The sequence below is a fragment of the Oncorhynchus nerka genome, linkage group LG27 (genome assembly GCF_034236695.1).
Source record: "Oncorhynchus nerka isolate Pitt River linkage group LG27, Oner_Uvic_2.0, whole genome shotgun sequence".
NCBI classification, from domain to species: domain Eukaryota; kingdom Metazoa; phylum Chordata; class Actinopteri; order Salmoniformes; family Salmonidae; genus Oncorhynchus; species Oncorhynchus nerka.
The window spans coordinates 35560381-35587327 of record NC_088422.1 but is presented as its reverse complement, the minus strand read 5'-3'; the positions used below and the strand labels follow the sequence as shown (position 1 = coordinate 35587327).

The 26947-nt window shown below is 42.1% G+C and overlaps 1 protein-coding gene and 1 long non-coding RNA gene across 6 annotated transcripts; one reads left to right on the top strand and one right to left on the bottom strand.

Moving 5' to 3' along the window:
• Window positions 1-200: 200 nt before the first annotated feature.
• Window positions 201-6910, bottom strand: LOC135565306 (uncharacterized). The gene is made up of 2 exons (XR_010461504.1): window positions 6491-6910; window positions 201-3375 (listed from the first exon to the last, which is right to left on the bottom strand). It is a non-coding gene; the product is annotated as an uncharacterized LOC135565306 (long non-coding RNA).
• LOC115111673 (two pore channel protein 1-like) lies at window positions 3315-26886 on the top strand. 5 transcript variants are annotated; one of them, XM_029638001.2, is made up of 27 exons: window positions 3315-3409; window positions 9034-9170; window positions 11095-11271; window positions 11396-11509; window positions 12847-12977; window positions 13125-13213; window positions 13431-13465; window positions 13583-13641; window positions 16547-16646; window positions 16731-16847; window positions 16935-17059; window positions 17145-17193; window positions 19157-19220; window positions 19332-19376; window positions 19508-19564; window positions 19680-19733; window positions 19852-19924; window positions 20045-20152; window positions 20327-20398; window positions 23190-23279; window positions 23482-23597; window positions 23707-23753; window positions 23882-23950; window positions 24023-24119; window positions 25160-25299; window positions 25430-25510; window positions 25873-26886. In XM_029638001.2, exons 1-27 carry the CDS (start codon window positions 3316-3318, stop codon window positions 26008-26010), a joined length of 2478 nt encoding a protein of 825 aa, XP_029493861.1. In that variant the 5' UTR covers window position 3315; the 3' UTR covers window positions 26011-26886. The 5 variants fall into 5 exon arrangements, with proteins under 5 accessions (XP_029493861.1, XP_064867692.1, XP_064867693.1 ...); XM_029638000.2 differs by lacking the exon at window positions 3315-3409 and adding an exon at window positions 7015-8804 and having other exon boundaries at window positions 16731-16835; XM_029637999.2 differs by lacking the exon at window positions 3315-3409 and adding an exon at window positions 7019-8804.
• The last annotated feature ends 61 nt before the right edge of the window (window positions 26887-26947 follow it).

The window sequence follows — 26947 nt, the reverse complement described above, 5'->3', positions numbered from 1 at the left end:
AGGCTGTAAAACTACAACATTTGGAATAAGTCAAATGGTATGAATACTTACTGAAGGGACAAGGTTTTACAACACAGTTACTAAGAGGTGTGTGTGTGTGTGTGTGGGGGGGTTAAATAATGGTCATGATCATGTTATTTAGGCTCATTAGATAGTTGTATCACATGACAAATAAAAAGGAAAATGCTGCACACTGCTGCTCATGCTCCCATGTGATTTTATTATAAGATTTCAACCCTTAGGTCTTCATCAGGCATTCATACCACAGGTGGGGGTGAAAGGTTCTATAAATGGGGGTACTCAGTGACATCACTTCCTGAAACAGGAGGTAAAAAAAATAAAACAGGTTCACAATATCAACATTAAATGTATATATACAGTTGAAGTCGGAAGTTTAATTTAAAAAAAAAAAAAAAAAAAAAAAAAGGAAGTACAGTTCCTGCGCAGCCCAGTCAAAACTGTTCGCTGCTCTGGCCCCCCAATGGTGGAACAAACTCCCTCACGACGCCAGGACAGCGGAGTCAATCACCACCTTCCGGAGACACCTGAAACCCCACCTCTTTCAGGAATACCTAGGATAGGATAAAGTAATCCTTCTCACCCCCCCCCCCCTTAAAAGATTTAGATGCACTATTGTAAAGTGGCTGTTCCACTGGATGTCTTAAGGTGAACGCACCAATTTGTAAGTCGCTCTGGATAAGAGCGTCTGCTAAATGACTTAAATGTAATGTAAATGTAAATTACACTTAGGTTGGAAACATTCAAACTCGTTTTTCAACCACTCCACAAATTTCTTGTTAACAAACTATTGTTTTGGCAAGTCGGTTAGGTCATCTACTTTGTTCAAGACACAAGTAATTTTTCCAACAACTGTTTACAGACAGATTATTTCACTTATAATTCACTGTATCACAATTCCAGTGGGCCAGAAGTTTACATACACAAAGATGACTGTGCCTTTAAACAGCTTGGAAAATTCCAGAAAATTATGTAATGGCTTTAGAAGCTTCTGATAGGCTAATTGACATCTTTGAGTCAATTGGAGGTGTACCTGTGGATGTATTTCAAAGCCTACCTTCAAACTCAGTGCCTCTTTGCTTGACATCATGGGAAAATCAAAAGAAATCAGCCAAGACCTCAGAAAACAAATTGTAGACCTCCACAAGTCTGGTTCATCCTTGGGAGTAATTTACAAAAGCCTGAAGGTACCATCTTCATCTGTACAAACAATAGTACGCAAGTATAAACACCATGGGACCAAGCAGCCGTCATACCGCTCAGGAAGGAGACGCGTTCTGTCTCCTAGAGATGAACGTACCTTGGTGCTCCCACAGTTGATTTCTTCAAACCAAGCTGCTTACCTATTGCAGATTCAGTCTTCCCAGCCTGGTATAGGTCTACAATTTTGTTTCTGGTGTCCTTTGACAGCTCTTTGGTCTTGGCCATAGTGCAGTTGGAGTGTGACTGTTTGAGGTTGTGGACAGGTGTCTTTTATACTGATAACAAGTCCAAACAGGTGCCATTAATACAGGTAATGAGTGGAGGACAGAGGAGCCTCTTAAAGAAGAAGTTACAGGTCTATGAGAGCCAGACATCTTGCTTGTTTGTAGGTGACCAAATACTTATTTTCCACCATAATTTGCAAATAAATTCATTAAAAATCCTACAATGTGATTTTCTGGATTTTTTTCTCATTTTGTCTGTCATAGTTGAAGTGTACCTATGATGAAAATTACAGGCCTCTCTCATCTTTTTAAGTGGGAGAACTTGCACAATTGGTGGCTGACTAAATACTTTTTTGCCCCACTGTATATATTCAATTAGGGTAACAACAAAAAATCATTATTATTAAAGTCAGGCTTATGGCAGCCAGTCTGATGGATAAACTTTAGAATTTCAAGCCACAACTCTCATTTTGAAAAACAAGGACTGCTGGTCGTCAGTGGCGTTGTAGTAAAATGTAAAGTGAATCGTACAGCCTACTGTGCAAGCTATTGAGTGCCACAGTATGAGTCATAATACCCATAAAACATAGAGGTCAAACACAGAAATGGTTCCAATCATTTTTCCACCATTAAATTTTCCCATAGAAGATTTTAGAAATACTTCAAATAAGGGCTGTTTCATGTAGGTTTACCCTGGCATGATGTTTTGATAACTGTGTAAATCTCTCAAGGACAAGGTGAATTTTATCAATATAATTGTCTGTATGTACCCCCCAAAAATGAAACGCTGATTAGCTGCTAATGTAGCTATCATAAAGAACTATAAATGCCATTATGATCTGGACGAGACTGTTGAATCGAGGCAAATGTAAGAATCTCTGGATTAACTATCTAATGTTAGCTAAATTTAGTAATGAATACATTTGGTAAATGTATTTAAATAGAAAATTCTTTGAACTGACTTGTGCAAGTTTTATATTGACACAATACCTGTTAGCAAAGGTGTAACTATAGATGACATGCAGGAGCTTGCAGGGATTTGTAGTCTTACATGATGTCCACTTTGATGCTAATTAGCATTTTCGAATAGGAGAGCTGAATATATTGATAAAAGTCACCTTGTCCGAGAGAGATTTATAAGGTAATCAAAACGTCCCGCCAGGGTAAGCCTTCACGAAACAAAGCCCTTATTTTAAGGGTTCTAAAATTCCCTATGGAAAAAAATGATTGGGTGAAAAACGATTGGAACCATTTCCCTGTATGACCGCTAGGCTTTATGGGTATTATGACACCTTCACTGTGGGGCTCTATTTGGATGGAGATACCGTTATTTGAAAATATCTCATATTTATTTCGACTTTTGATACAAACCTTAGTTGATGGTGGTACCAACAAAATGCTTATGAGTCATGGTTTACAAAACTATTCTCAGTCTTTCCGCTAGCAAATATTTTTGTAGGCAGTTAATGCTGATGGACTGGACATCGATGAGTTAGAATAGCATAGTTTACTGGTCAATGACAGATGTCAACTCGGGATAAATCAAGCAGCAGTATCTAGCCATTTGACTAATAGACGACTGTTAATGAAGATAAGCTCGTTTATCGGGTGCTTTTCGAGCACTCTTAGTTTAGTGGAGTCACGTGGAAAGTTAGCTAGTTATCCAGGTAGCAAGAGGTAGCTAATGTCATCTAGCTAGCACGATGCGTCGTTATGCTAGCTATGTCGTTTATGTTTTGACCATAGCATTGGCCAGTAGCTAAGGGCTAGTCTAGCTAGCAGGAATTATCAGCTAAAAACGCTAGCTAGCTAGTTTGGGGGGGTACTACGTTGCTTTTACCCGTGGATTTCATCTTGCCAGTCCGGGAGAATGGAGGGTACCGATGACGACGTGCCCCTCATCCTGACCTGGGATGATGCTACCAGCGGTCTGTTGAGCGAGGAGACAGAGAGGGGAGACGAGAGTAAGTTTTTGTTGACATCCACATTTTACTGCGTTGCTAGCTGACCCAGCTAGCAAACGTTATATATCAAAGTCAAAGGTGGCTGCAACCCGTGACAAATCTAATTGCATTTAGCACAGCATATTCATAATGGCTATCGTCATTTTTAGGACTTGTCTTTTGTAATCTGTTTGAACGTTTCTTGTCTATGATTGTTCTTGTAATGATCATTAGCTTACTTGCTAGGCGGTTAGCTTCAGTCTACTAATTATATTCTATTATTTATAATGTTCAGCATAGATTGGGCAGCAGGTAGCCTAGTGGTTAGATCGAATCCCGGAGCTGACAAGGTATATATCTGTCGTTCTGCCCCTGAACTAGACAGTTAACCCACTGTTCCTAGGCCGTCATTGTAAATAAGAATTTGTTCTTAACTGATTTGCCTAGTTAAATATTTTTTATAAATCGGATTATACGGAACAACTATGAACTGTTCAGAGCCTTATTGTTTTGGTGACCTGTCCTGTTTGGGGGTTGTTGGTTGATGGTCAAATCAAATTTGTATTAGTCACATGCGCCGAATACAACAGGTGTAGTAGACCTTAGAGTGAAATGCTTATTTACGAGCCCCTAACCAACAATGCAGTTCACAAAAAAACGGACAAGAAATTAAAGTAACAAGTAAATAAAGAACATCAGTAAAATAACAATAGCGAGACTATATACAGGGGGGTACCAGTACAGAGTCATGTAGGTAGAGTTGTTATAGTGACTATGCATAGATGATGACAACAGAGTAGCAGCTGTGTAAAAAAAGGGGGGAGGGGCAATGCAAATAGTCTGGGGAGCCATTTGATTAGATGTTCAGGAGTCTTATGGCTGTTTAGAAGCCTCTTGGACCTAGACTTGGCGCTCTGGTACAGCTTGCAGAGAACAGTCTATGATTAGGGTGGCTGGAGTCTTTGACAACTTTTAGGGCCTTCCTCTGACACCGCCTGGTATAGAGGTCCTGGATGGCAGGAAGCTTGGCCCCAGTGATGTACTGGGCCGTTCGCACTACCCTCTGCAGTGACTTGTGGTTGGAGGCCGAGCAGTTGCCATACCAGGCAGGGATGCAACCAGTCAGGATGTCTTTCTCACGGAATAAGTTAAATGGTTGAGTTTGATGTCATTTGAAATCTTACAAACAAGGTTGTCAAACTAATAATATAATTTCTAGAAAAAAGTTGTTGTTTTTAACCTTTAACGTCTTTTATCGAAATGGGTAAACTGTGATTTTTTTCGTGTTCATATATGTTCGAGTATAGATCCTATTTACATAATCAAAGCTGTTTGTGTTGTGCCAACAATCGGTGAGACACGGCATGCCATTGAATACAGGGTGGGTGTCTTGTTTTTTTGGGTGTCATTATTCTAAAATAGATTTTAAAAGATTATAATAATGTCCTCATCAATCTACACACAGTACCCCATAATGACAAAGCGAAAACAGGTTTTTAGAAATGTTTGCAAATGTATTAAAAATAAAAAACAGAAACCTTATTTACCTAAGTATTCATATCCTTTGCCATGAGACTCGAAATTGAGCTCAAGTGCATCCTGTTTCCATTGATTATCCTTGATATGTTTCTACAACTTCATTGGTGTCCACCTGTGGTAAATTCAATTGATTGGACATGATTTGGAAAGGCAACAACTTTCTGTAAAAGGCACATGACAGCCCACTTGGAGTTTGCCAAAAGGCACCTAAAGGACTCTCAGACCATGACAAACAAGATTTTCTGGTCTGATGAAACTAAGATTGAACTATTTGGCCTGAATGCCAAGCGTCACATCTGTAGGAAACCTGGCACCATCCATCCCTACGGTGAAGCGTGGTGGCAGCATCATGCTGTGGGGCTGTTTTTCAGCGGCAGGGACTGGGAAACTAGTCAGGGTTGAGGCAAAGATGAACGGACCAGAGTACAGAGAGATCCTTGATGAAAACCTGCTCCAGAGCACTCAGGACCTCAGACTGGGGTGAAGGTTCACCTTCTAACAGTACAATGACCCTAAGCACACAGCCAAGACAATGCAGGAGTTGCTTTGGGACAAGTCTCTGAATGTCCCCGAGTAGCCCAGCCAGAGCCCGGACTTGAACCCGATCGAACATCTCTGGAGAGACCTGAAAAATAGCTGTGCAGCGACGCTCCCCATCCAACTTGACCGATCCAACAAAATGTGGAAAAAGTCAAGGGGTCTGAATAATTTCCGAATGCACTGTATAGGTAATAGAATAGGCATTCCCATTCAATTTGTCATTCGACGGTGGTTTGACCGATCGGCCATCTTTCTAGTAGTAAATGGAAATTAAAATTTCAATTCATTTTCAATGGTGTACCAGCTAAATTGCAGTGGTCTGAAGGGATGGCAGGTAGCCCAGCAGTTAAGAGCATTGGGCCAGTAACTGAAAGGTCGCTGGTTTGAATCCCCAAGCCGACTGTGAAAAATCTGTTTGCCCTTGAGCAAGGCACTTAACCTTAATTGCTCCTGTAAGTTGCTGTGGATAAGAGCGTCTGCAAAATTACTCAAATGGGATAGGTCCATTTTATGAATTCTGTTTCTATGATTAAATTGACACCCACCCTTGTATTTAAGAATATGCTGTGTCTCAACCGATAAAGGCACAACAAAAACACCTCAGATGATCTAACATGTGAAAATAAGAACAATCTGAGTTCACGTGTTTTTAGGTAATTGGCATTAAAATGGCTATAAAATAAAAACATTTTGAAGAAATTATCAAATTGTTTGACAACCCTGTTTGTAAGCTTTCAAATGAATTCAAACTCAAACATTTATCTTTTTGAGTGATGAAGACATGGATGTCTCATGGTGGGGTATGCAAAATGGGTGTACTTTGAGCAAAATCTCTTTCTGACCACTATTACCATGGGCAAACATGTATGAAAGGATTCATTCATATAGAAAGGTGTGCAGTAAAGAAAGTGATTTAAATCATATGCAACGACCATGAACCAAAGAGTACATCCAAAGGCATCTACTTGAACAGTGACTGTAAATTATTTGAAGATCAAATATAACCCCTTCTAGGACACTCACCAGGGAGGCAGCTCCTCTGCATGCTGAGGTTAGGTTTTGGCTGACGGCGGTACAGTTTGAGGGTACAGTAGTTTGGGAGGTTCTGCTGATTGTCATCAGAGCAGATAAACGCAGAGCTGGCTTGCTCCTCTGTCGCTTTAAATTAGAAGAGAGATGTGTCCCCCTGACCCAGAGATCGTGTTTGTGTGCGTCTCCACTTCAGTAATCCTGTAGCCTTTGTACCTCACACACACACACACACACACACACACACATTGCAGACTGCCTCTCACATACACACTGGAAACAGCATCATCAGCAAAGGCAGATACTTCTGTGTGTGCCCCGCCCGCCCGCACCGCGCACGCAGGGCAGTGTGTGTGTCTCCCTCTCTAGGGCCCCCCGGGCCTCTCTGGTTGTGTGTGTGTGTGTGTGTGTGTGTGTGTGTGTGTGTGTGTGTGTGTGTGTGTGTGTGTGTGTGTGTGTGTGTGTGAGCTCCTCTGGAAGTGGACAGGAAAAGGACTGGTGTTTTTCCAGGATATCTGGAGTGGGAGGAGGGTTGACTACCCTGAGGCCTGGGAGGAGAAGATTGTTCCACAGGCAGTAGAGAGCAGGACACAGCTAAAGGAGGCCTGCTCTAAAACACACAGCCTTGAGCACGACAGGACATGATCCAGCTGCTGGCTTTGTTCTTGTGATTTAGCCTAGTTGGAGAAGCCACTGTGGAGGAAAGAGAGGATTTCTGTACTATTTTCCTCTTAGCCCAGAGGACTGATCAGGACTGTCCTGTGTGTGTTTGTATGGGCCTGTGGAGCCACAGGCAGACACGGGGCCTGACCTCAGTGCGTTGTTGACGGGAGCTCTGAATGTTTTATTGTTCTGAAAAACAAACGAGTGGCTGGGACTTTACCCACAGACACAGTGCTATTAGGACAACAGCAGATACTAGGCCACTTCATTATCACCACGTAGCCAGAGGCCTGAGAGAACAGGAGCCTCACCAGGATTATTATCACTCAACTGGAGTTTGATCCCTACACAGCAGCAGACTGAGCTCAGAACACGCTGCTGTCATAGTACCTGAATTGGCTTCGGTGTGCAGGATCCGACTGGCTGACAGCTGGCTGGCATAATATCGATGACTCCTGCCTACTTGGCACTCAGATCCAGTGATCACAGATGTCTGTCTGTAATTCCTAAAGAGAGGAGGAGACATTACTTCTTGGTTTTATGAAGATTTAAAAAAATATATATATATATTTTTTTTAGAGTCAATGGTTAGCTGGTTGTATATTATCTTTAGTAAGCATGACTTAAAGTTGGATTCAAATATGGGTTGGGTTGATTTGAAGGATTATTTATATCGTTGTGTCAGAGACTGAAGTCATATTGTAAGTACTTAGGGTAAGTTTAAGACGGTAGTTTAGATTTTCCTCAGCCTGCTCCAGACAGCCAAACCAGACATCGCACGGATCTAATCGGGACCTTCTTCATTCTCAGTCTGGTGTCTCTCACCATCAGGAGGTGACCCCACTTCCTGCCTATAACTTGAAGGACACTCCTCAATCTAACATCAGTGAAGAGCCGCGTTGCCGGTTATAAAAGTGAGCCATGTGCACAGAGAGTAGAACTGAGTTCAAAGGTGAAACTGCACTGAGCGGAGAGAGGGAGGAGCCCAGAGAGGGAGAGAGGAAGGGAAAACGAGGTTAAGAGAAGCGAAAGAGGGTAAGAGAAGTTGTAACTCCAGAGAGTGTGACTGCATTCTGGACTCCCTAGTCTCCCAGGCTGAGGTAGGCTGCTGACAGAGGCTGTGGGATCCTACCCTAGCCCTTTGACTGAAGAGAGACACTCTGGATGGTTCATCTGTCCACCAGTTGTCATCGGACGTTTGTTTTTCATTTCATGGTTTGTTTCTTCCTGGGACAGAGGACATACCTGTCTCTAAGAACACAGGGTGAACCCCCTCTCTGCGCGTGTCTGGAACTCTGAGCTGTGGTGAACCTCTGTCTGGGGATCCCTGTGGGGGATCTGTTTTTACATTGTCTCTCTGACGTGTGTCCATGTGCAGTGGAATGTTAGCCCGTGCGTGTCCCTGGAGGCGCGAGGACGCTGGACCTGTGAACTGTGAATGACACACACACTGCTTTAGTGGACCACGTCCCCACACCCAAACACACTCAAACTCCTGGACCACTGGTAGCTAGCAGAGCCATGGAGTGTTCGGCAGTGCAGACGGAGACTCCTGGTATCCATGACAACAGTGTAGAGTTGACCCTGGAGGAGAGTCCGGTCCTCATCTCCTCATTCTGCACCGAGCTACAGCTAGATAGCGTGGGTATGTGTGGGTATGTGTGGGTGTGTTGTGTGTGTGCTTGCGTGTAGGATATGTTGTGAACATGCAGGATACAGTGCTGTTGAAGTTGTCCCACCAGTTTGTCTACTCTAGTGTGTATTAGCTTCGTAATAGTATAGGAAATGACTAAATATATCTGTCAGGTTTTGGAGGCTCTTTAATTATTTTGTATTAACGAATTAATAATGTTGTGGTTGTTTCTTCTGTGTAGATGGAGGAGGGGGGTATGACATAGTGAATAACCAGGTGATACCAACGCCGGGGCCACCACCAAACTACAGTTCACACAATGCCTCACTTCAACAAAGCTGGGAGATTAACTACCAGGAAGCAGCCATCTATCTACAGGTACACACACACACACACACACACAGCCATTTTGGCATGTTGGCTAGCTAGACTATATTACAGTCTGCTTGGTATTTCCTTTAAAAGTTAGATGGTAATGATGAGCTACATTGTAATGTTATGAGTTGTAAGCTGACTGTAAGAAAGCCTAGCTATGGTGGGACACATCAGCATCTTGTGACAGGTAGATCATGTGAGTTTGTGTGCTAAACCTTTTGTGTACTGTCATGTTTATGACTACCACTAAATGTGAAGAATATTATTTTATAAAATCAATTCTCTATGTGTAATTATTATTATGTGATTAAGCTAATCAGGTCATCTTTAATTAACTAGGAAGTCGGGGCACCACGGGAAAATGTTTAGAGTCTCTATTTCCCGAATCGACTCTTCAGATATTTTCATATCTTATCAAAACAGTCGCTTATTAATGAATTATTATTACCTCATCAGTTCTCATTACTGAACGTCGCAAAGAACGTCGCAAACCCTTGGATATCTGCACGAACCCTATTCTAAATGATGAATCAGTGACATACAAATTTGCTTAATTATTTATTTACTAACTAACTAAATAATTACAGAAATATATAACAAACAAAGAGTAGATATTTGGGTTACTACGTGACACAAATAAAAAGTCCCTAGCGGACGAAGCCGATATGACAGCTTGTTAGACAAAGGGGTGGAGACTGAGAAAGAGCGGGAAAGACAAAATGGATTCACTCCACACAGTTGATAATTATAATATTAATTGAAATGCTAATCCTTTGCACATGAACGGCCGCTCATTCGAGAATAATTGCAATGTATATATTTACACCCGTATGTTGTTGTTGTCTTCTCTGTTGTAATCACTGGTCCATCTGCTGGAGAGTCAGTTCATCAGAGTCTGGTTAACTTCTCCAGAAGTCACAATGTCCTTTGTGGTTGTAGCTTTCTCCGCGGCTCTGGATAGTGTCTGTTGTAATGGATACGTCAGGCCTACAGATGGTCGTTGCATAGTAAAGATGTTTCCGCGGTTGTCGGTATTCTCATACTAGACTTCCGTCATTTCCAGCTGCAGACTAGTAATTATACATCTAGGATTTACTCTTATTCTGTAGTGATTGATAGTCTCAGAGCTTAACCATTTCCAGCCGTGTAGGCAAAACTACATCTGTATGGTCTCCGTGGCCTATAGCGTTGTAGTTCTTAACCATTTCAACATGTAGCATCAGCTCCATATTTTCTGGTCAAATGTACATTTAGTCAGGAGTGGGTTTTATAAACTTCTGAGAAAAAGGCAGTCCATGATGCTGACGTAATGTCTATGCTCACGTGGGCGTGGCCATTGATTTAATTAACTGTTTTCTCATTTAGAAGGTTAACATCACATTACATCTCTTCACAAATAGTTTCATGTTTAATCACATACGTTTCACAATATTTAGATGTAAACCTGATAGCTGGGAAATGTACACTAAGAGATACAGTTATGTGTGTTTCCTGTCTTCATGAGATTACCAAATGAAACACACTTGTCATGACTCTCTTTTAAGTGTCCACGGACCACTCCCACCTTCTCTCAAATATAAATATTATTTAATTACTCAAACTTTCGATGTCCAAGTGTCTCTCTGTGTTCCACAGTTTACATTCCAATCTCGAACACTACAGAGCATGGGGGCAGCGTATTTTATGACCGACCATAAAACAGCCAACTTCCCGCTCTCCCCCTCTACGAGAGAGAGCACGCTGTAGAGCGGACCCACTGTAACCTGATTCTTCAGATGGTCACAGGAGAGTTATGACAGTACATTTTATTTGTAGCTATAGGTATAGCTCAGGTGAATGGTAGAGAGCTGTAGAACAAATGTATTATTTTCACACTTGTATTATTAAACAGAATTCAGATGCAAGTGTGTGTGTGGTCGGTCCATAGGAAGGAGAGAACAATGATAAGTTCTTCACACATCCTCGGAATCCAAAGGCGCTGGCAGCATACTTGTTTGCTCACAACCACCTGTTCTACATGATGGAGCTGCTAACAGGACTCCTACTGATGGTGCTCTCTCTCTCTGAGGCTCCCGCTGTACCATCACTACGCCTGGATGTTTATGTACGTACACACTGCCATTGCCACACACACTGCCACGGATCCACACCACTCTGGACCTGCTGGGTTAGGGTTAGGGGTCAGAGCTTAGGGGTGAAAGGCTAAAGGATGTGTTCTGTCTCTGTAGGTCCACGCCACTCTGGAGTTATTGGCTCTGGTTATGGTGGCGTTTGAACTCTGCATGAAGCTGCGCTGGCTCGGCTTCCACACATTCATCAGACACAAGAGGACCATGGTGAAGGTACATACTAGAGGTCGACCGATTCATCGGAATGGCCGATTAATTAGGGCCGATTTCAAGTTTTCATAACAATCGGTAATCTGTATTTTTGGACACAGAATGTGGGCAATTTAAAAAATATATATATTTATTTTTACACCTTTATTTAACTAGGCAAGTCAGTTAAAGAACACATTCTTATTTTCAATGACGGCCTAGGAACGGTGGGTTAACTGCCTTGTTCATGGGCAGAACGACAGATTTTTACCTTGTCAGCTCGGGGATTCGTTTTTGCAACCTTCCGGTTACTAGCCCAACGCTCTAACCACCTGCCTTACATTACACTCCACGAGGCGCCTGCATGGCAGGCTGACTACCTGTTATGTGAGGGCAGCAAGAAGCCAAGGTAAGTTGCTAGCTAGCATTAAACTTATCTTATAACTTCAAGCCTATAAACTCCCGAGATTAGGCTGGTGTAACCGATGTGAAATGGCTAGCTAGTTAACAGGGTGCGCGCTAATAGCGTTTCAAACATCACTCGCTCTGAGACTTGGAGTAGTTGTTCCCCTTGCTCTGCAAGAGCCGCGGCTTTTGAGGAGCGATGGGTAACGATGCTTCGAGGGTGTTCCTGGTTCGAGCCCAGGTAGGGGCAAGGAGAGGGACGGAAGCTATACTGTTCCACTGGCAATACCAAAGTGCCTATAAGAACATCCAATAGTTAAAGGTATATGAAATACAATTGGTATAGAGAGAAATAGTCCTACAATTCTTATAATAACAACAACCTAAAACTTCTTACCTGGGAATATTGAAGACTCATGTTAAAAGGAACCACCAGCTTTGATATGTTCTCATGTTCTGAGCAAGGAACTTAAACGTTAGCTTTTTTACATGGCACATATTGAACTTTTACTTTCTTCTCCAACACTTTGTTTTTGCATTGTTAAACCAAATTGAACACGTTTCATCATTTATTTGAGGCTAAAATGATTTTATTGAGGTATTATATTAAGTTAAAATAAGTGTTCATTCAGTATTGTTGTAATTGTCATTATTACAAAAACATTTTTAAAAACTCGGCCGATTAATCGGTATCTGCTTTTTTGGTCCTCCAATAATCGGTATCGGTTTCGGCGTTGAAAAATCATAATCGGTCAACCTCTAGTACATACACACAACTGTATAGGAGCATCCCAAGCAGTGCATATAGATTGCAAACAAGAGTGGTCCCAGAGGGACCCCGTGAGACCCTATATACTCACAAGAGTGACACATTATTGCCTGTCAGTTAGATGGTTTACAAACAGTTATAGTTTCACCATTTCGTATGACTGACAGCTGGTCTCTCCTGTGTGTAGACGTGTGTGTTGCTGCTCCAGTTTGTGGAGGCCATAGTGGTTCTGATCCGGCAGACGTCACACTTGCGTGTGACCAGAGCTCTCAGACCCATTTTCCTGGTGGACTGCAGATACTGTGGTGCCGTTCGCAGGTACACACACACACACACACACACACACACACACACACACACACACCGCAGATACATCACATACACACCTTTACCTGTATTACCTCGCACTGCTTTGTTGTTTCCAAAGTATGAATAACTGTTGTTGTCACCCTCTTGTCCAATCAGAAACCTGCGTCAAATCTTCCAGTCCCTTCCCCCTTTTATAGATATCCTGCTGCTGCTGCTCTTCTTCATGGTCATCTTCGCCATCCTGGGTGAGACACACAAACACACACATCTTGGCTGTTCATCGAAGTTAATAATGACATTGATCCTAAATGACAATCCTCGAAGAGCCTCCAAAAACATTGGACAACAGTGGAAATTCTATGATCTTACAAACAACTGTACCTTGAAATCTAAAACAAAATCTAAATTCAATGATGTTCTATTATGCCTGTCTGAGTATGGATCTGTTCTCTCTCTTTACAGGCTTCTGTCTGTTCTCCCCTAACACTTCTGATCCAGTAAGTGAAACAGTTTGACTGACATTTTCAGTATGTTGTGCCTCTGAAGACTGCTAGTTGTGGTGCTAACTGAAGGGGACTGTCTCATACTGTTTTGTCTGGCTTTTCTCTTCTCAGTACTTCAACACTCTGGAGAACAGCATCGTTAGTCTTTTTGTACTACTGACCACCGCAAAGTAAGACTTGCTCATCTACCACACACCATAACTCCTACTTTATACACCTGTGTCTCTAATAGTCTGAAATGTTTCGTGCTCTTTGACTGTTGTGATTGTAATGCTCTCTCAAGACAGCATAGTGACTGTTGTGATTGTAATGCTCTCTCAAGACAGCATAGTGACTGTTGTGATTGTAATGCTCTCTCAAGACAGAATAGTGACTGTTGTGATTGTAATGCTCTCTCAAGACAGCATAGTGACTGTTGTGATTGTAATGCTCTCTCAAGACAGCATAGTGACTGTTGTGGTTGTAATGCTCTCTCAAGACAGAATAGTGACTGTTGTGGTTGTAATGCTCTCTCAAGACAGCATAGTGACTGTTGTGGTTGTAATGCTCTCTCAAGACAGCATAGTGACTGTTGTGATTGTAATGCTCTCTCAAGACAGCATAGTGACTGTTGTGATTGTAATGCTCTCTCAAGACAGAATAGTGACTGTTGTGATTGTAATGCTCTCTCAAGACAGCATAGTGATTGTAATGCTCTCTCAAGACAGCATAGTGACTGTTGTGGTTGTAATGCTCTCTCAAGACAGAATAGTGACTGTTGTGATTGTAATGCTCTCTCAAGACAGCATAGTGACTGTTGTGATTGTAATGCTCTCTCAAGACAGCATAGTGACTGTTGTGGTTGTAATGCTCTCTCAAGACAGAATAGTGACTGTTGTGGTTGTAATGCTCTCTCAAGACAGCATAGTGACTGTTGTGGTTGTAATGCTCTCTCAAGACAGCATAGTGACTGTTGAGATTGTAATACTCTCTCAAGACAGCATAGTGACTGTTGTGATTGTAATGCTCTCTCAAGACAGAATAGTGACTGTTGAGATTGTAATGCTCTCTCAAGACAGAATAGTGACTGTTGTGGTTGTAATGCTCTCTCAAGACAGCATAGTGACTGTTGTGATTGTAATGCTCTCTCAAGACAGCATAGTGACTGTTGTGGTTGTAATGCTCTCTCAAGACAGAATAGTGACTGTTGTGGTTGTAATGCTCTCTCAAGACAGCATAGTGACTGTTGAGATTGTAATACTCTCTCAAAACAGCATAGTGACTGTTGAGATTGTAATACTCTCTCAAGACAGCATAGTGACTGCTGAGATTGTAATACTCTCTCAAGACAGAATAGTGACTGTTGAGATTGTAATACTCTCTCAAGACAGCATAGTGACTGTTGTGATTGTAATGCTCTCTCAAGACAGAATAGTGACTGTTGTGGTTGTAATGCTCTCTCAAGACAGCATAGTGACTGTTGTGATTGTAATGCTCTCTCAAGACAGCATAGTGACTGTTGTGGTTGTAATGCTCTCTCAAGACAGAATAGTGACTGTTGTGGTTGTAATGCTCTCTCAAGACAGCATAGTGACTGTTGAGATTGTAATACTCTATCAAAACAGCATAGTGACTGCTGAGATTGTAATACTCTCTCAAGACAGCATAGTGACTGCTGAGATTGTAATACTCTCTCAAGACAGAATCAGTGGTGGAAAAAGTACCCAGTTGTCATACTTGAGTAAAAGTTAAGATACCTTAAAAGAAAATGAGTCACCCAGTAAAATACTACTTGAGTAAAAGTCTCAAAGTATTTGGTTTGAAATAAACTTCCTATATAGTATAAAAATAAGAGTATATACATTTTCAAATTCCTTATTCCTCTTATTTTATTAAGGGTTGGCCAGGGGCACACTCCAACACTCAGACATAATTTATAAACGAAGCATATGTGCTTGTCTTTTTCTTGTGGTCAAATCCCTGCCCAAAGTCAGGTGACCTAAGCGTGTCGTTGTATCTGTCGAACTGCTTTGCTTTATCTTGGCCAGGTCGCAATTGTAAATGAGAACTTGTTCTCAACTTGCCTACCTGGTTAAATAAAGGTGAAATAAATAAATAAATAAAATTGTCATTATTACAAATAATTGTAAAAAGTCGGACGATTAATCGGTATAGGCTTTTTTTTGGGTCCTCCAATAATCGGTATTGGTATCGGCGTTGAAAAATCATAATCGGTCGACCTCTAATATTGATCCCAAAAAGGAGCTCTCTCCTTCAGAGTGAATGGGAGTCTATGGGCGCTAGCTCAAAAACACAACATTAGCACAAATTTTGTCAACATAATGTAAGACATTGCAAAGATTTGCCGAGATGTGAGATAATTAACTTGCTATCTGTAGTATCTTATAGCTTTGGAATTGTGACATTATGTACTTTCAAGGAAAATAGCCACGTTTCTCAACATATAGACTAACTTTGAGAAGGGATTGCTTGACGATGAGCTTAGCAACCGCGTGGCACAGCATGACAATGTGAGTGCGATTGGTCGACAGTCTACTGGTTGGGGCGTTATACGTTCCTTCAGCCATTAGATTCCTATCTTCTTTCTATAATATATTTGGCAACGGCATCATGCAATGCATCCTGGACTTATGAGGCAGACAATTAGGAAAAATGTGCTAGACCCTCCATTAAATTACACATTTCTCGAGGTAGGAATATCACAAAAATATGATCAATGGCTCATTCGAGAAAAGACATCTGAGTTATGACATCAGTCAGTATTGAAATCTGACATGTATGATAGACGTTTTTGCAATCTAAAAGTCATATTCCTATTAACTTCCAGTGTAGTGAGAGCGACTTTATCACGGTGCTACGTCATACTAGCCGGATTTCTGCCTGTTTGAAGGCAAATAACTTAGATACTCATGAAAACATGAAATGACCCAGGGCATCGATAGAACATCACTCAAAATGGGTGAACCTTTCCTTTAAGTACTTTACACCACTGAACAGCATAGTGCTTGCTGAGATTGTATTACTCTCAAGACAGTATAGTACCTAATGAGATTGCTGGTGTCCTGTTTCCTCTAGCTTCCCAGACGTGATGATGCCAGCATACTCGAGGAACCGCTGGTCCTGTGTCTTCTTCATCGTCTACCTTTCCATTGAACTCTATTTCATCATGAACCTGGTACACATACACACACACACACATGCTGTTGTTTCCTCCCTGTCTACCCTTTGGCCATGGTTTGATAGTGTGTTTGTGTTGCAGCTTCTGGCAGTGGTGTTCGATACGTTTAACGGTGTTGAGAAGATGAAGTTTAAATCTCTGATGCTCCACAAACGCTCCGCTATCGACCATGCCTTCCAACTGCTGGTCAGCAGACAGGTACATACACACACCCAGGTAGTGTCGGTAAGCTGTTGTAACTTATGTGTAACTGTTGCATTTCGTGCATGTGTGTTTGCTCCTTAGAGGCCAATGGGTCTGTCTCTGAAGCAGTTTGATGGTCTAATGCGTTTCTACAGACCCCGTATGTCTGCCAGAGACCGCTTCCTCACATACAAGGCCCTAAACACTGCAGGAGCATCCATGCTCAGGTAACACACACACACATAGTGTATGAGCACACACATACTATAAGTGTTTTTTTTTTAAAGAGGTGTGTGTGATGTTCTGTTGCAGCCTAGATGACTTCTATAAATTCTATGAAGTAATTGGCCTCAAATGGAAGGTAAGCCTAACACACACACAAATACACAGTTCGCATATGTCTCTGTGTGGATTTACCTATATCTATTCTCCCCTATTTATTTGGACAGTGAAGTAAACATTTTTACATTTGGCTTTATACTCCAGCATTTTGGATTTGAGATCAAATGTTTCAAATGAATTTCTCCTTTTATTCTGGGGTATTTTCATACATGCACTACATGACCAAAGGTACGTGGACACCTGCTCGTCGAACATCTCATTCCAAAATCATTGGCATTAATATGGAGTTGGTCCCCCCTTTGCTGCTATAACAGCCTCCACTCTTCTGGGAAAGCTTTCCACTAGATGTTGGAACATTGCTGCAGGGACTTGTGTCCATTCAGCCACAAGAGCATTAGTGAGGTCGGCACTGATTTTGGGAAATTCCAGAAAATTATGTCATGGCTTTAGAAGTGTCTGATAGGCTAATTGACATCATTTGAGTCAATTGGAGGTGTACCTGTGGATGTATTTCAAGGCATACCTTCAAACTCAGTGCCTCTTTGCTTGACATCCTAGGAAAATGAAAAGAAATCAGCCAAGACCTCAGGGAAAAAAATTGTAGACCTCCACAAGTCTGGTTCATCCTTGGGAGTAATTTCCAAACACCTGAAGGTACCACGTTCATCTGTACAAACAATAGTATGCAAGTATAAACACCATAGGACCATGCAGCCGTCATACTGCTCAGGGAGGAGACGTGTTCTGTCTCCTAGAGATGAACGTACTTTGGTGTGAAAAGTGCAAATCAATCCCAGAACAACAGCAAAGGACCTTGTGAAGATGCTGGAGGAAACGGGTACAAAAGTATCTATATCCACAGTAAAATGAGTCCTATATCGACACAACCTGAAAGGCCACTCAGCAAGGAAGAAGCCACTGCTCCAAAACCGCCATAAAAAAGACAGACTACGGTTTGCAACTGCACATGGGGACAAAGATCATACTTTTTGGAACAATGTCCTGTGGTCTGATGAAACAAAAATATAACTGTTTGGCCATAATGACCATCGTTATGTTTGGAAGAAAAAGGGGGAGGCTTGCAAGCCGAAGAACACCATCCCAACCATGAAGCACGGTGATGACAGCATCATGTTGTGGGGGTGCTTTGCTGCAGGAGGTACCGGTGCACTTCACAAAATAGATGGCATCATGAGGAAGGAAAGTTATGTGGATATATTTTAGCAACATCTCAAGACATCAGTCAGGAAGTTAAAGCTTGGTCACAAATGGGTCTTCCAAATGAACAATGACCCCAAGCATACTTCCAAAGTTGTGACAAAATGGCTTAAGGACAACAAAGTAAAGGTATTGGAGTGGCCATCACAAAGCCCTGACCTCAATCCCATAGAAAATGTGCGGGCAGAACTGAAAAAGCTTGTGCGAGCAAGAAGGCCTCCAAACTTGACTCAGTTACACCAGCTCTGTCAGGAGGAATCGGCCAAAATTCACCCAACTTATTGTGGGAAGCTTGTGGAAGGCTACCCAAAACATTTGACCCAAGTTAAACCATTTTAAAGGCAATGCTACCGATACTAATTGAGTGTATGTAAACTTCTGACCCACTGGGAATGTGATGAAAGAAATCAAATCTGAAATAAATCATTCTCTCTTCTATTATTCTGACATTTCACATTCTTAAAATAAAGTGGTGATCCTAACTCACCGAAGTCAGGGAATTTTTACCAGGATTAAATGTCAGGAATTGTGAAAAACTGAGTTTAAATGTAGTTGGCTAAGGTGTATGCAAACTTCCACCTTCAACTGTATGTACGGAACATTTGGTCTCCAATCCAAAATGCTGGAATATAGAGCCAAATGAAAAGTTTTAGCTCCATTGTCCAAATAAATATGTAGGGGAGTGTGTGTATATATATATATATATATATGTAAATATTCACCTCACTGATATGTGCCTGCGTGCGTGTGATTGTACTCTGTAGGCACGGCGGAGCGGGGAACACTGGTTTGATGATCTTCCACACACTACTTTTCTTATCTTCAAAGGTGACTTGTATTTTTCCCTTCTTTCTTCCATCACATCCACTGCTGTGGTCCTCTCCTCTTATCTGAGGTGACTCAGACTGACTGACATCCTTCTGTTACTGTCTCTACCAGGCATCAACCTGCTGGTCAAGTCTAAAGCCTTCCAGTACACCATGTGTAAGTGGACATCCATTATTAGTAGTATTAGCTATAGTACTATCATATGGGTTGTAAACCTAGGACCAAACTTAACTCTTGGACAGGACTAACTCTAGGACACATTTAACTCTCCTCTCTCTCCTCTGTAGATGTGGTGGTGGCCGTCAACGGAGTGTGGATCCTCGTAGAAACCTACATGTTGAATAGTAACTAAACCTATTCCCAGACTATTAAGTACTTTTAATGCAGATTAAAAGTCAAGTAGAGGCCAAAAAGTTGAACAGTAAGGTTGTTTCTGATCTCTGTCCACTCCCTCTGCAGGTGGATTCTCCTCGTCCAGAATAGTCCCCTGGAGCTACATTGTCTTCCTCACCAGTAAGATCACGCACATACAGATACACAGAGAGCCACATCCTTTTCGTCACTAGTGAGAACACACATTTTTACTCCGCTCGCTCTCTTTTTCTCTGTCTCGCTCTTTTTCAATCTCTAGTCTATGGAGTGGAGGTGTTGTTGAAGGTAACAGGCATGGGACCGTTGGCCTACTTCAGCTCCGGCTGGAACCTGTGAGTACTGACCATTAAACCCTTAATAAAGCCTTAACCCTAACCCTCAACCCTTAACTTGTCCAATGTGTTTATTCAGTAGCATAACAGCCATCAGTGTCTCTGTGTTCGCCTCACCAGGTTTGACTTCTTTGTGACGGTGTTTGCCTTTCTGGGCTTGATTGCTCTGGCCTTCGACATGGAGCCCTTCTACTTCATTGTGGTGCTCAGACCACTGCAGCTACTCAGGTGGGTTACCACGACAACACGCACGTATGTTGTCAGCGGGGCAATTTGTTTGTGTGGGTATTTTGTTTAGGTGCATATATGTGTGTTACCGGTATGTAGATTCGTAAATATTGTGTTGATCATCACGTCTATTAGGTTGTAAGTGTGTGTGTGTGTGTGTGTACTCTCTCTCAGGTTGTTTAAGATAAAGCAGAGGTATCGTAACGTGTTGGACACCATGTTTGAACTCTTCCCGAGGATGGCAAGGTAACAACTTTTCCCCCTGAACGATAACCCACCATATTTACATACAACACATGTACAGTTGAAGTCGGAAGTTTACATACATTTAGGTTGGAGTCATTAAAACTCATTTTTCAACCACTCCATACATTTCTTGTTAACAAACTATAGTTTTGTCAAGTCGGTTAGGACATCTACTTTGTGCCTGACACAAGTAATATTTCCAACAATTGTTTACAGACAGATTATTTCACTTATAACTCACTGTATCACAATTCCAGTGGTTCAGAAGTTTACATACACTAAGTTGACTGTGCCTTTAAACAGCTTGGAAAATTCCAGAAAAGAATGTCATGGCTTTAGAAGCTTCTGATAGGCTAATTGACTACATTTGAGTCAATTGGAGAAGTACCTGTGGATGTACAGTGCCTTGCGAAAGTATTCGGCCCCCTTGAACTTTGCGACCTTTTGCCACATTTCAGGCTTCAAACATAAAGATATAAAACTGTATTTTCTTGTGAAGAAGCAACAACAAGTGGGACACAATCATGAAGTGGAACGACATTTATTGGATATTTCTAACTTTTTTAACAAATCAAAAACTGAAAAATTGGGCGTGCAAAATTATTCAGCCCCCTTAAGTTAATACTTTGTAGCGCCACCTTTTGCTGCGATTACAGCTGTAAGTCGCTTGGGGTATGTCTCTATCAGTTTTGCACATTGAGAGACTGAAATGTTTTCCCATTCCTCCTTGCAAAACAGCTCGAGCTCAGTGAGGTTGGAAGGAGAGCATTTGTGAACAGCAGTTTTCAGTTCTTTCCACAGATTCTCGATTAGATTCAGGTCTGGACTTTGACTTGGCCATTCTAACACCTGGATATGTTTATTTTTGAACCATTCCATTGTAGATTTTGCTTTATGTTTTGGATCATTGTCTTGTTGGAAGACAAATCTCCGTCCCAGTCTCAGGTCTTTTGCAGACTCCATCAGGTTTTCTTCCAGAATGGTCCTGTATTTGGCTCCATCCATCTTCCCATCAATTTCAACCATCTTCCCTGTCCCTGCTGAAGAAAAGCAGGCCCAAACCATGATGCTGCCACCACCATGTTTGACAGTGGGGATGGTGTGTTCAGGGTGATGAGCTGTGTTGCTTTTACGCCAAACATAACGTTTTGCATTGTTGCCAAAAAGTTCAATTTTGGTTTCATCTGACCAGAGCACCTTCTTCCACATGTTTGGTGTGTCTCCCAGGTGGCTTGTGGCAAACTTTAAACGACACTTTTTATGGATATCTTTAAGAAATGGCTTTCTTCTTGCCACTCTTCCATAAAGGCCAGATTTGTGCAATATACGACTGATTGTTGTCCTGTGGACAGAGTCTCCCACCTCAGCTGTAGATCTCTGCAGTTCATCCAGAGTGATCACGGGCCTCTTGGCTGCTTCTCTGATCAGTCTTCTCCTTGTATGAGCTGAAAGTTTAGAGGGACGGCCAGGTCTTGGTAGATTTGCAGTGGTCTGATACTCCTTCCATTTCAATATTATCGCTTGCACAGTGCTCCTTGGGATGTTTAAAGCTTGGGAAATCTTTTTGTATCCAAATCCGGCTTTAAACTTCTTCACAACAGTATCTCGGACCTGCCTGGTGTGTTCCTTGTTCTTCATGATGCTCTCTACGCTTTTAACGGACCTCTGAGACTATCACAGTGCAGGTGCATTTAGACGGAGACTTGATTACACACAGGTGGATTGTATTTATCATCATTAGTCATTTAGGTCAACATTGGATCATTCAGAGATCCTCACTGAACTTCTGGAGAGAGTTTGCTGCACTGAAAGTAAAGGGGCTGAATAATTTTGCACGCCCAATTTTTCAGTTTTTGATTTGTTAAAAAAGTTAGAAATATCCAATAAATGTCGTTCCACTTCATGATTGTGTCCCACTTGTTGTTGATTCTTCACAAGAAAATACAGTTTTATATCTTTATGTTTGAAGCCTGAAATGTGGCAAAAGGTCGCAAAGTTCAAGGGGGCCGAATACTTTCGCAAGGCACTGTATTTCAAGGCCTACCTTCAAACTCAGTGCCTCTTTGATTGACATGGGAAAATCAAAAGAAATCAGCCAAGACCTCAGAAAAAAATTGTAGACCTAGTCTGGTTCATCCTTGGGAGCAATTTCCAAACGCCTGAAGGTATGTTCATCTCTACAAACAATAGTATGCAAGTCTAAACACCATGGGACCACGCAGCCGTCATAACGCTCAGGAAGGAAGTTCCAAAGTTGTGGCAAAATGGCTTAAGGACAACAAAGTCAAGGTATTGGAGTGGCCATCACAAAGCCCTGACCTCAATCCTATAGAGAATGTGTGGGCAGAACTGAAAAGGCGTGTGCAAGCAAGGATGCCTAGAAACCTGACTCAGTTACACCAGCTCTGTCAGGAGGAATGGGGCCAAAATTCACCCAACTTATTGTGGGAAGCTTGTGGAAGGCTACCCGAAACGTTTGACCCAAGTTAAACAATTAAAAGGCAATGCTTCCAAATACTAATTGAGTGTATGTACACTTCTGACCCACTGGGAATGTGATGAAAGAAATAAAAGCTCAAATAAATATTTCTCTACTATTATTCTGACATTTCACATTCTTAAAATAAAGTGGTGATCCTAAAACAGAGACTTTTTTTACAAGGATTAAATGTCAGGAATTGTGAAAAAATGAGTTTAAATGTAGTTGGCTAAGGTGCATGTGAACTTCCACCTTCAACTCTATGAACCTTGTGTAAGAACCTACTTAATAAAAACTTGTATGTGTTCTCAGCCTGGGGCTGACATTGATCATCTTCTACTACTCCTTTGCCATTGTGGGGATGGAGTTCTTCGCTGATGTAGTTTACCCTAACTGCTGCAAGTGAGTCACGCATATACTCTTACACCCAGTTCACTCACACACTAACGTGTCAGTCTAACCTGACACTTTGTTCGAAGCAGAGCCTACCACAGACTAAGAATACTAGAAAAGATATTGGTGCTCCAGTAATATGACGGCCACCTTGGTCAGGGTGGTTCACCTGGGTTTCAGTTTGTCTCTCTTCTATCTCTCGTACTCACAGTACCAGTACAGTAGCAGATTCATACAGGCAGATCAATGTAACCATAGGCAATAGGACGGTGCTGGATGAAGGTTACTACTATCTCAACAACTTCGACAACATTCTCAGCAGCTTTGGTAAACACACACACAGTCGTCAATACTAGGCAGTTCCCTATATACTATTTTGTTATATAATAAACGGATAGATTTTGATGTGGGATTCAGCATCTCTCTCTCTCTGCAGTGACTCTGTTTGAGCTGACTGTGGTAAACAACTGGTACATCACCATGGTAAGACTCTTCCTTCTCACACTGTATGCTGCCTGTCACCTGTCTGATTAAACCTCTGCTGCTGCCTGACTGTCAAGCTTGTCCAAGTTACTGAGGTTGATTCACAGCTGCTGTCCCCTACCCAACAGGAAGGAGTGACCTCCATGACAACTCACTGGAGCCGCCTCTACTTCATGACCTTCTACATTGTCACCATGGTGAGAGTTGTGTGCCTGTGTGTGTGCGTGCGTGTGTGCGTGCGTGTGTGTAATTTTCTCTGTCCTCTCTAGGTGGTGATGACCATCATCGTTGCCTTCATCCTGGATGCGTTTGTGTTCCGTATGAACTACAGCCGGAAGAACAAAGAACCACTGTTAGATCCTGAGGGTAAGTGTGTGCATGCGTGCAATGAAAAATGTTAGTAAAATGAGAACGGTATAGTGTTTGAGATGTAACGATGGTGTGTTTGTGTGGTGTAGATGAGAACGGTAGTGTTTGAGATGTGTGTAACGATGGTGTGTTTGTGTGTTGCAGATGAGAACGGTATAGTGTTTGAGATGTGTGTAACGATGGTGTGTTTGTGTGGTGTAGATGAGAACGGTATAGTGTTTGAGATGTGTGTTTGTGTGTTGTAGATGAGAACGGTATAGTGTTTGAGATGTGTGTTTGTGTGTTGTAGATGAGAACGGTATAGTGTTTGAGATGTGTGTTTGTGTGTTGTAGATGAGAACGGTATAGTGTTTGAGATGTGTGTTTGTGTGTTGTAGATGAGAACGGTATAGTGTTTGAGATGTGTGTTTGTGTGTTGTAGATGAGAACGGTATAGTGTTTGAGATGTGTGTTTGTGTGTTGTAGATGAGAACGGTATAGTGTTTGAGATGTGTGTTTGTGTGTTGTAGATGAGAACGGTATAGTGTTTGAGATGTGTGTTTGTGTGTTGTAGATGAGAACGGTATAGTGTTTGAGATGTGTGTTTGTGTGTTGTAGATGAGAACGGTATAGTGTTTGAGATGTGTGTTTGTGTGTTGTAGATGAGAATGGTATAGTGTTTGAGATGTGTGTTTGTGTGTTGTAGATGAGAACGGTATAGTGTTTGAGATGTGTGTTTGTGTGTTGTAGATGAGAACGGTATAGTGTTTGAGATGTGTGTTTGTGTGTTGTAGATGAGAACGGTATAGTGTTTGAGATGTGTGTTTGTGTGTTGTAGATGAGAACGGTATAGTGTTTGAGATGTGTGTTTGTGTGTTGTAGATGAGAACGGTATAGTGTTTGAGATGTGTGTTTGTGTGTTGTAGATGAGAACGGTATAGTGTTTGAGATGTGTGTTTGTGTGTTGTAGATGAGAACGGTATAGTGTTTGAGATGTGTGTTTGTGTGGTGTAGATGAGAACGGTATAGTGTTTGAGATGTGTGTTTGTGTGTTGTAGATGAGAACGGTATAGTGTTTGAGGCAGAGGTGAGTCGTGACGAGGCGTTGGCTACTCTGGAGCTTTATAAGCAGACGTGCCCTGGACTCTCCTCACTCAACTCTCTACAGGGAGTACTGGTGGCCATGGACCGCAGCGGGGTGAGAACAGACACACAGACCTACACTCACAAATAGACAGACACACACACTCACTCACACAGCTTCACAAACCTTCCCCGTCCTACACTCTCAAAAATATAGACTGGTGTGTGTGTGTGTGTGTGTGTAGAGCTCGTTTCTGGTGTACCTGGGTCGGAGGTCGCGGACCAAGAGTGACCTCAGCATGAAGATGTATGAGGAAGAGATCCAGGTGAGCCTCGTGCTGCCATGACAACCAGAATCCTGCTGACTGCTCAATGCTAGATTTGTCACTTTAAATAAGACTTTAGCTAACGTGACCTAGCTACAAAGGTGATGTTAATCTTGCCTTTTTATCAGAGGAGGCTGGTGGAACGATTACTAGGAAGACGGGTTCAGTGTAAAGACTGGAATGGAATGAATGGACCAGTATCAAACATATACTTTGTTCCATTACAATGAGCAGGTCCACCTATAGTGCCTCCTACCAGCTTCTTCTGCTGTCTAGCAAATTCGATTACAAATTTGTATATTTCTGATGTCAGCTGTGACAAGAAAAATTGTATGATTAATGTGTTATTGGTGTGTGTACAGGAGTGGTATGCTGAGTACTCCAGAGAGAACCTACCCCAGTCAGACCGAAGCCTTGTAGAAAGAGAGCTGGAAATCCCTCCTCCCTGCCCTGACCCTGAACCTCAACCCAACTCACAAGGACCACTTAGTATTAACTAACACTCACTCACTGTTTCGCTCTCTCTCTCTTACACACACACACACACACCTCTTTAACTTCAGTCATCATGTCACAGAGCACTCTGTGAACTTAATGGTGATTGTCTTCCACAATGACAAGACCGAGAACCCCTCAAGTCTCTGTCTGTCTCCTTCCCTTCTTCCCCCTCCTCCCATCCTGAGGAAGTGTACTCTAGCAGCTTGGTCGGACAGTTGTGATGTGGACAGATGTGATGGTGTCACTGAACTAGAGCCTGGATCCTGGACCTGTTGAGATGCAGCAGGGATTTATGTTGATATGAATCATGTTCTCTATCTGAATGGATCTGTGTTCAAACAGGTTTAACAGCTTTATCTAACCCCAACCCTGACAGGACCTTAGTCTGCTGATGCATTGACAGTCGAAGCAGAGCATCGATTTAGGGGTTAACGGGCAGGGTTTTAAGGGTCATTGTTAGGCCTTCTAGCTGTGAGACAGAGCTAATGTTCAAGGCCAACACCGGAGTACGAGGAGCCACTAGAATTTGGAATTTCACACTGCTCTTCTTCACTGCTCTGACCACAGAGAGGACACACGTCTGGACAGTGAAAGGACACATACCTGTAGGTGAATACCAGGCTGCCTGTAGATACGTACAAACTCACACGATCCAGCTCCGTCTGCCAGCACTAGGCTAAGCCCCCTCAACAGCCACTATGCCCACCCCCCCCACCCAACACACACCTCAAACCCCTGCACATGTCCAGTAACCTACAGCTATATCTCCTAGCCAGCGTTTGAACAAACCTAAGAGAAGACTTTACTTTTATAACTTGTTATTCTGTAAGTGTATTGTAATGTATTTGGTGTATTAAATGAGGAATCATTTAAATACATTGTTCACTTTGCCAAGTGTATTTGTGTAGCTACCTTTGCTTTAAAGTGGCAGGGCTCAGA

Coding starts and splice junctions, on each gene's coding strand:
- LOC115111673 (XM_029637999.2), top strand. CDS start 8,681: ATGGAGTGTTCGGCAGTGCAGACGGAGACTCCTGGTATCCATGACAAC. Junction 8,805..9,033: donor GCTACAGCTAGATAGCGTGG/GTATGTGTGGGT, acceptor TCTTCTGTGTAG/ATGGAGGAGGGGGGTATGAC. Junction 23,280..23,481: donor GTTTACCCTAACTGCTGCAA/GTGAGTCACGCA, acceptor TCGTACTCACAG/TACCAGTACAGTAGCAGATT.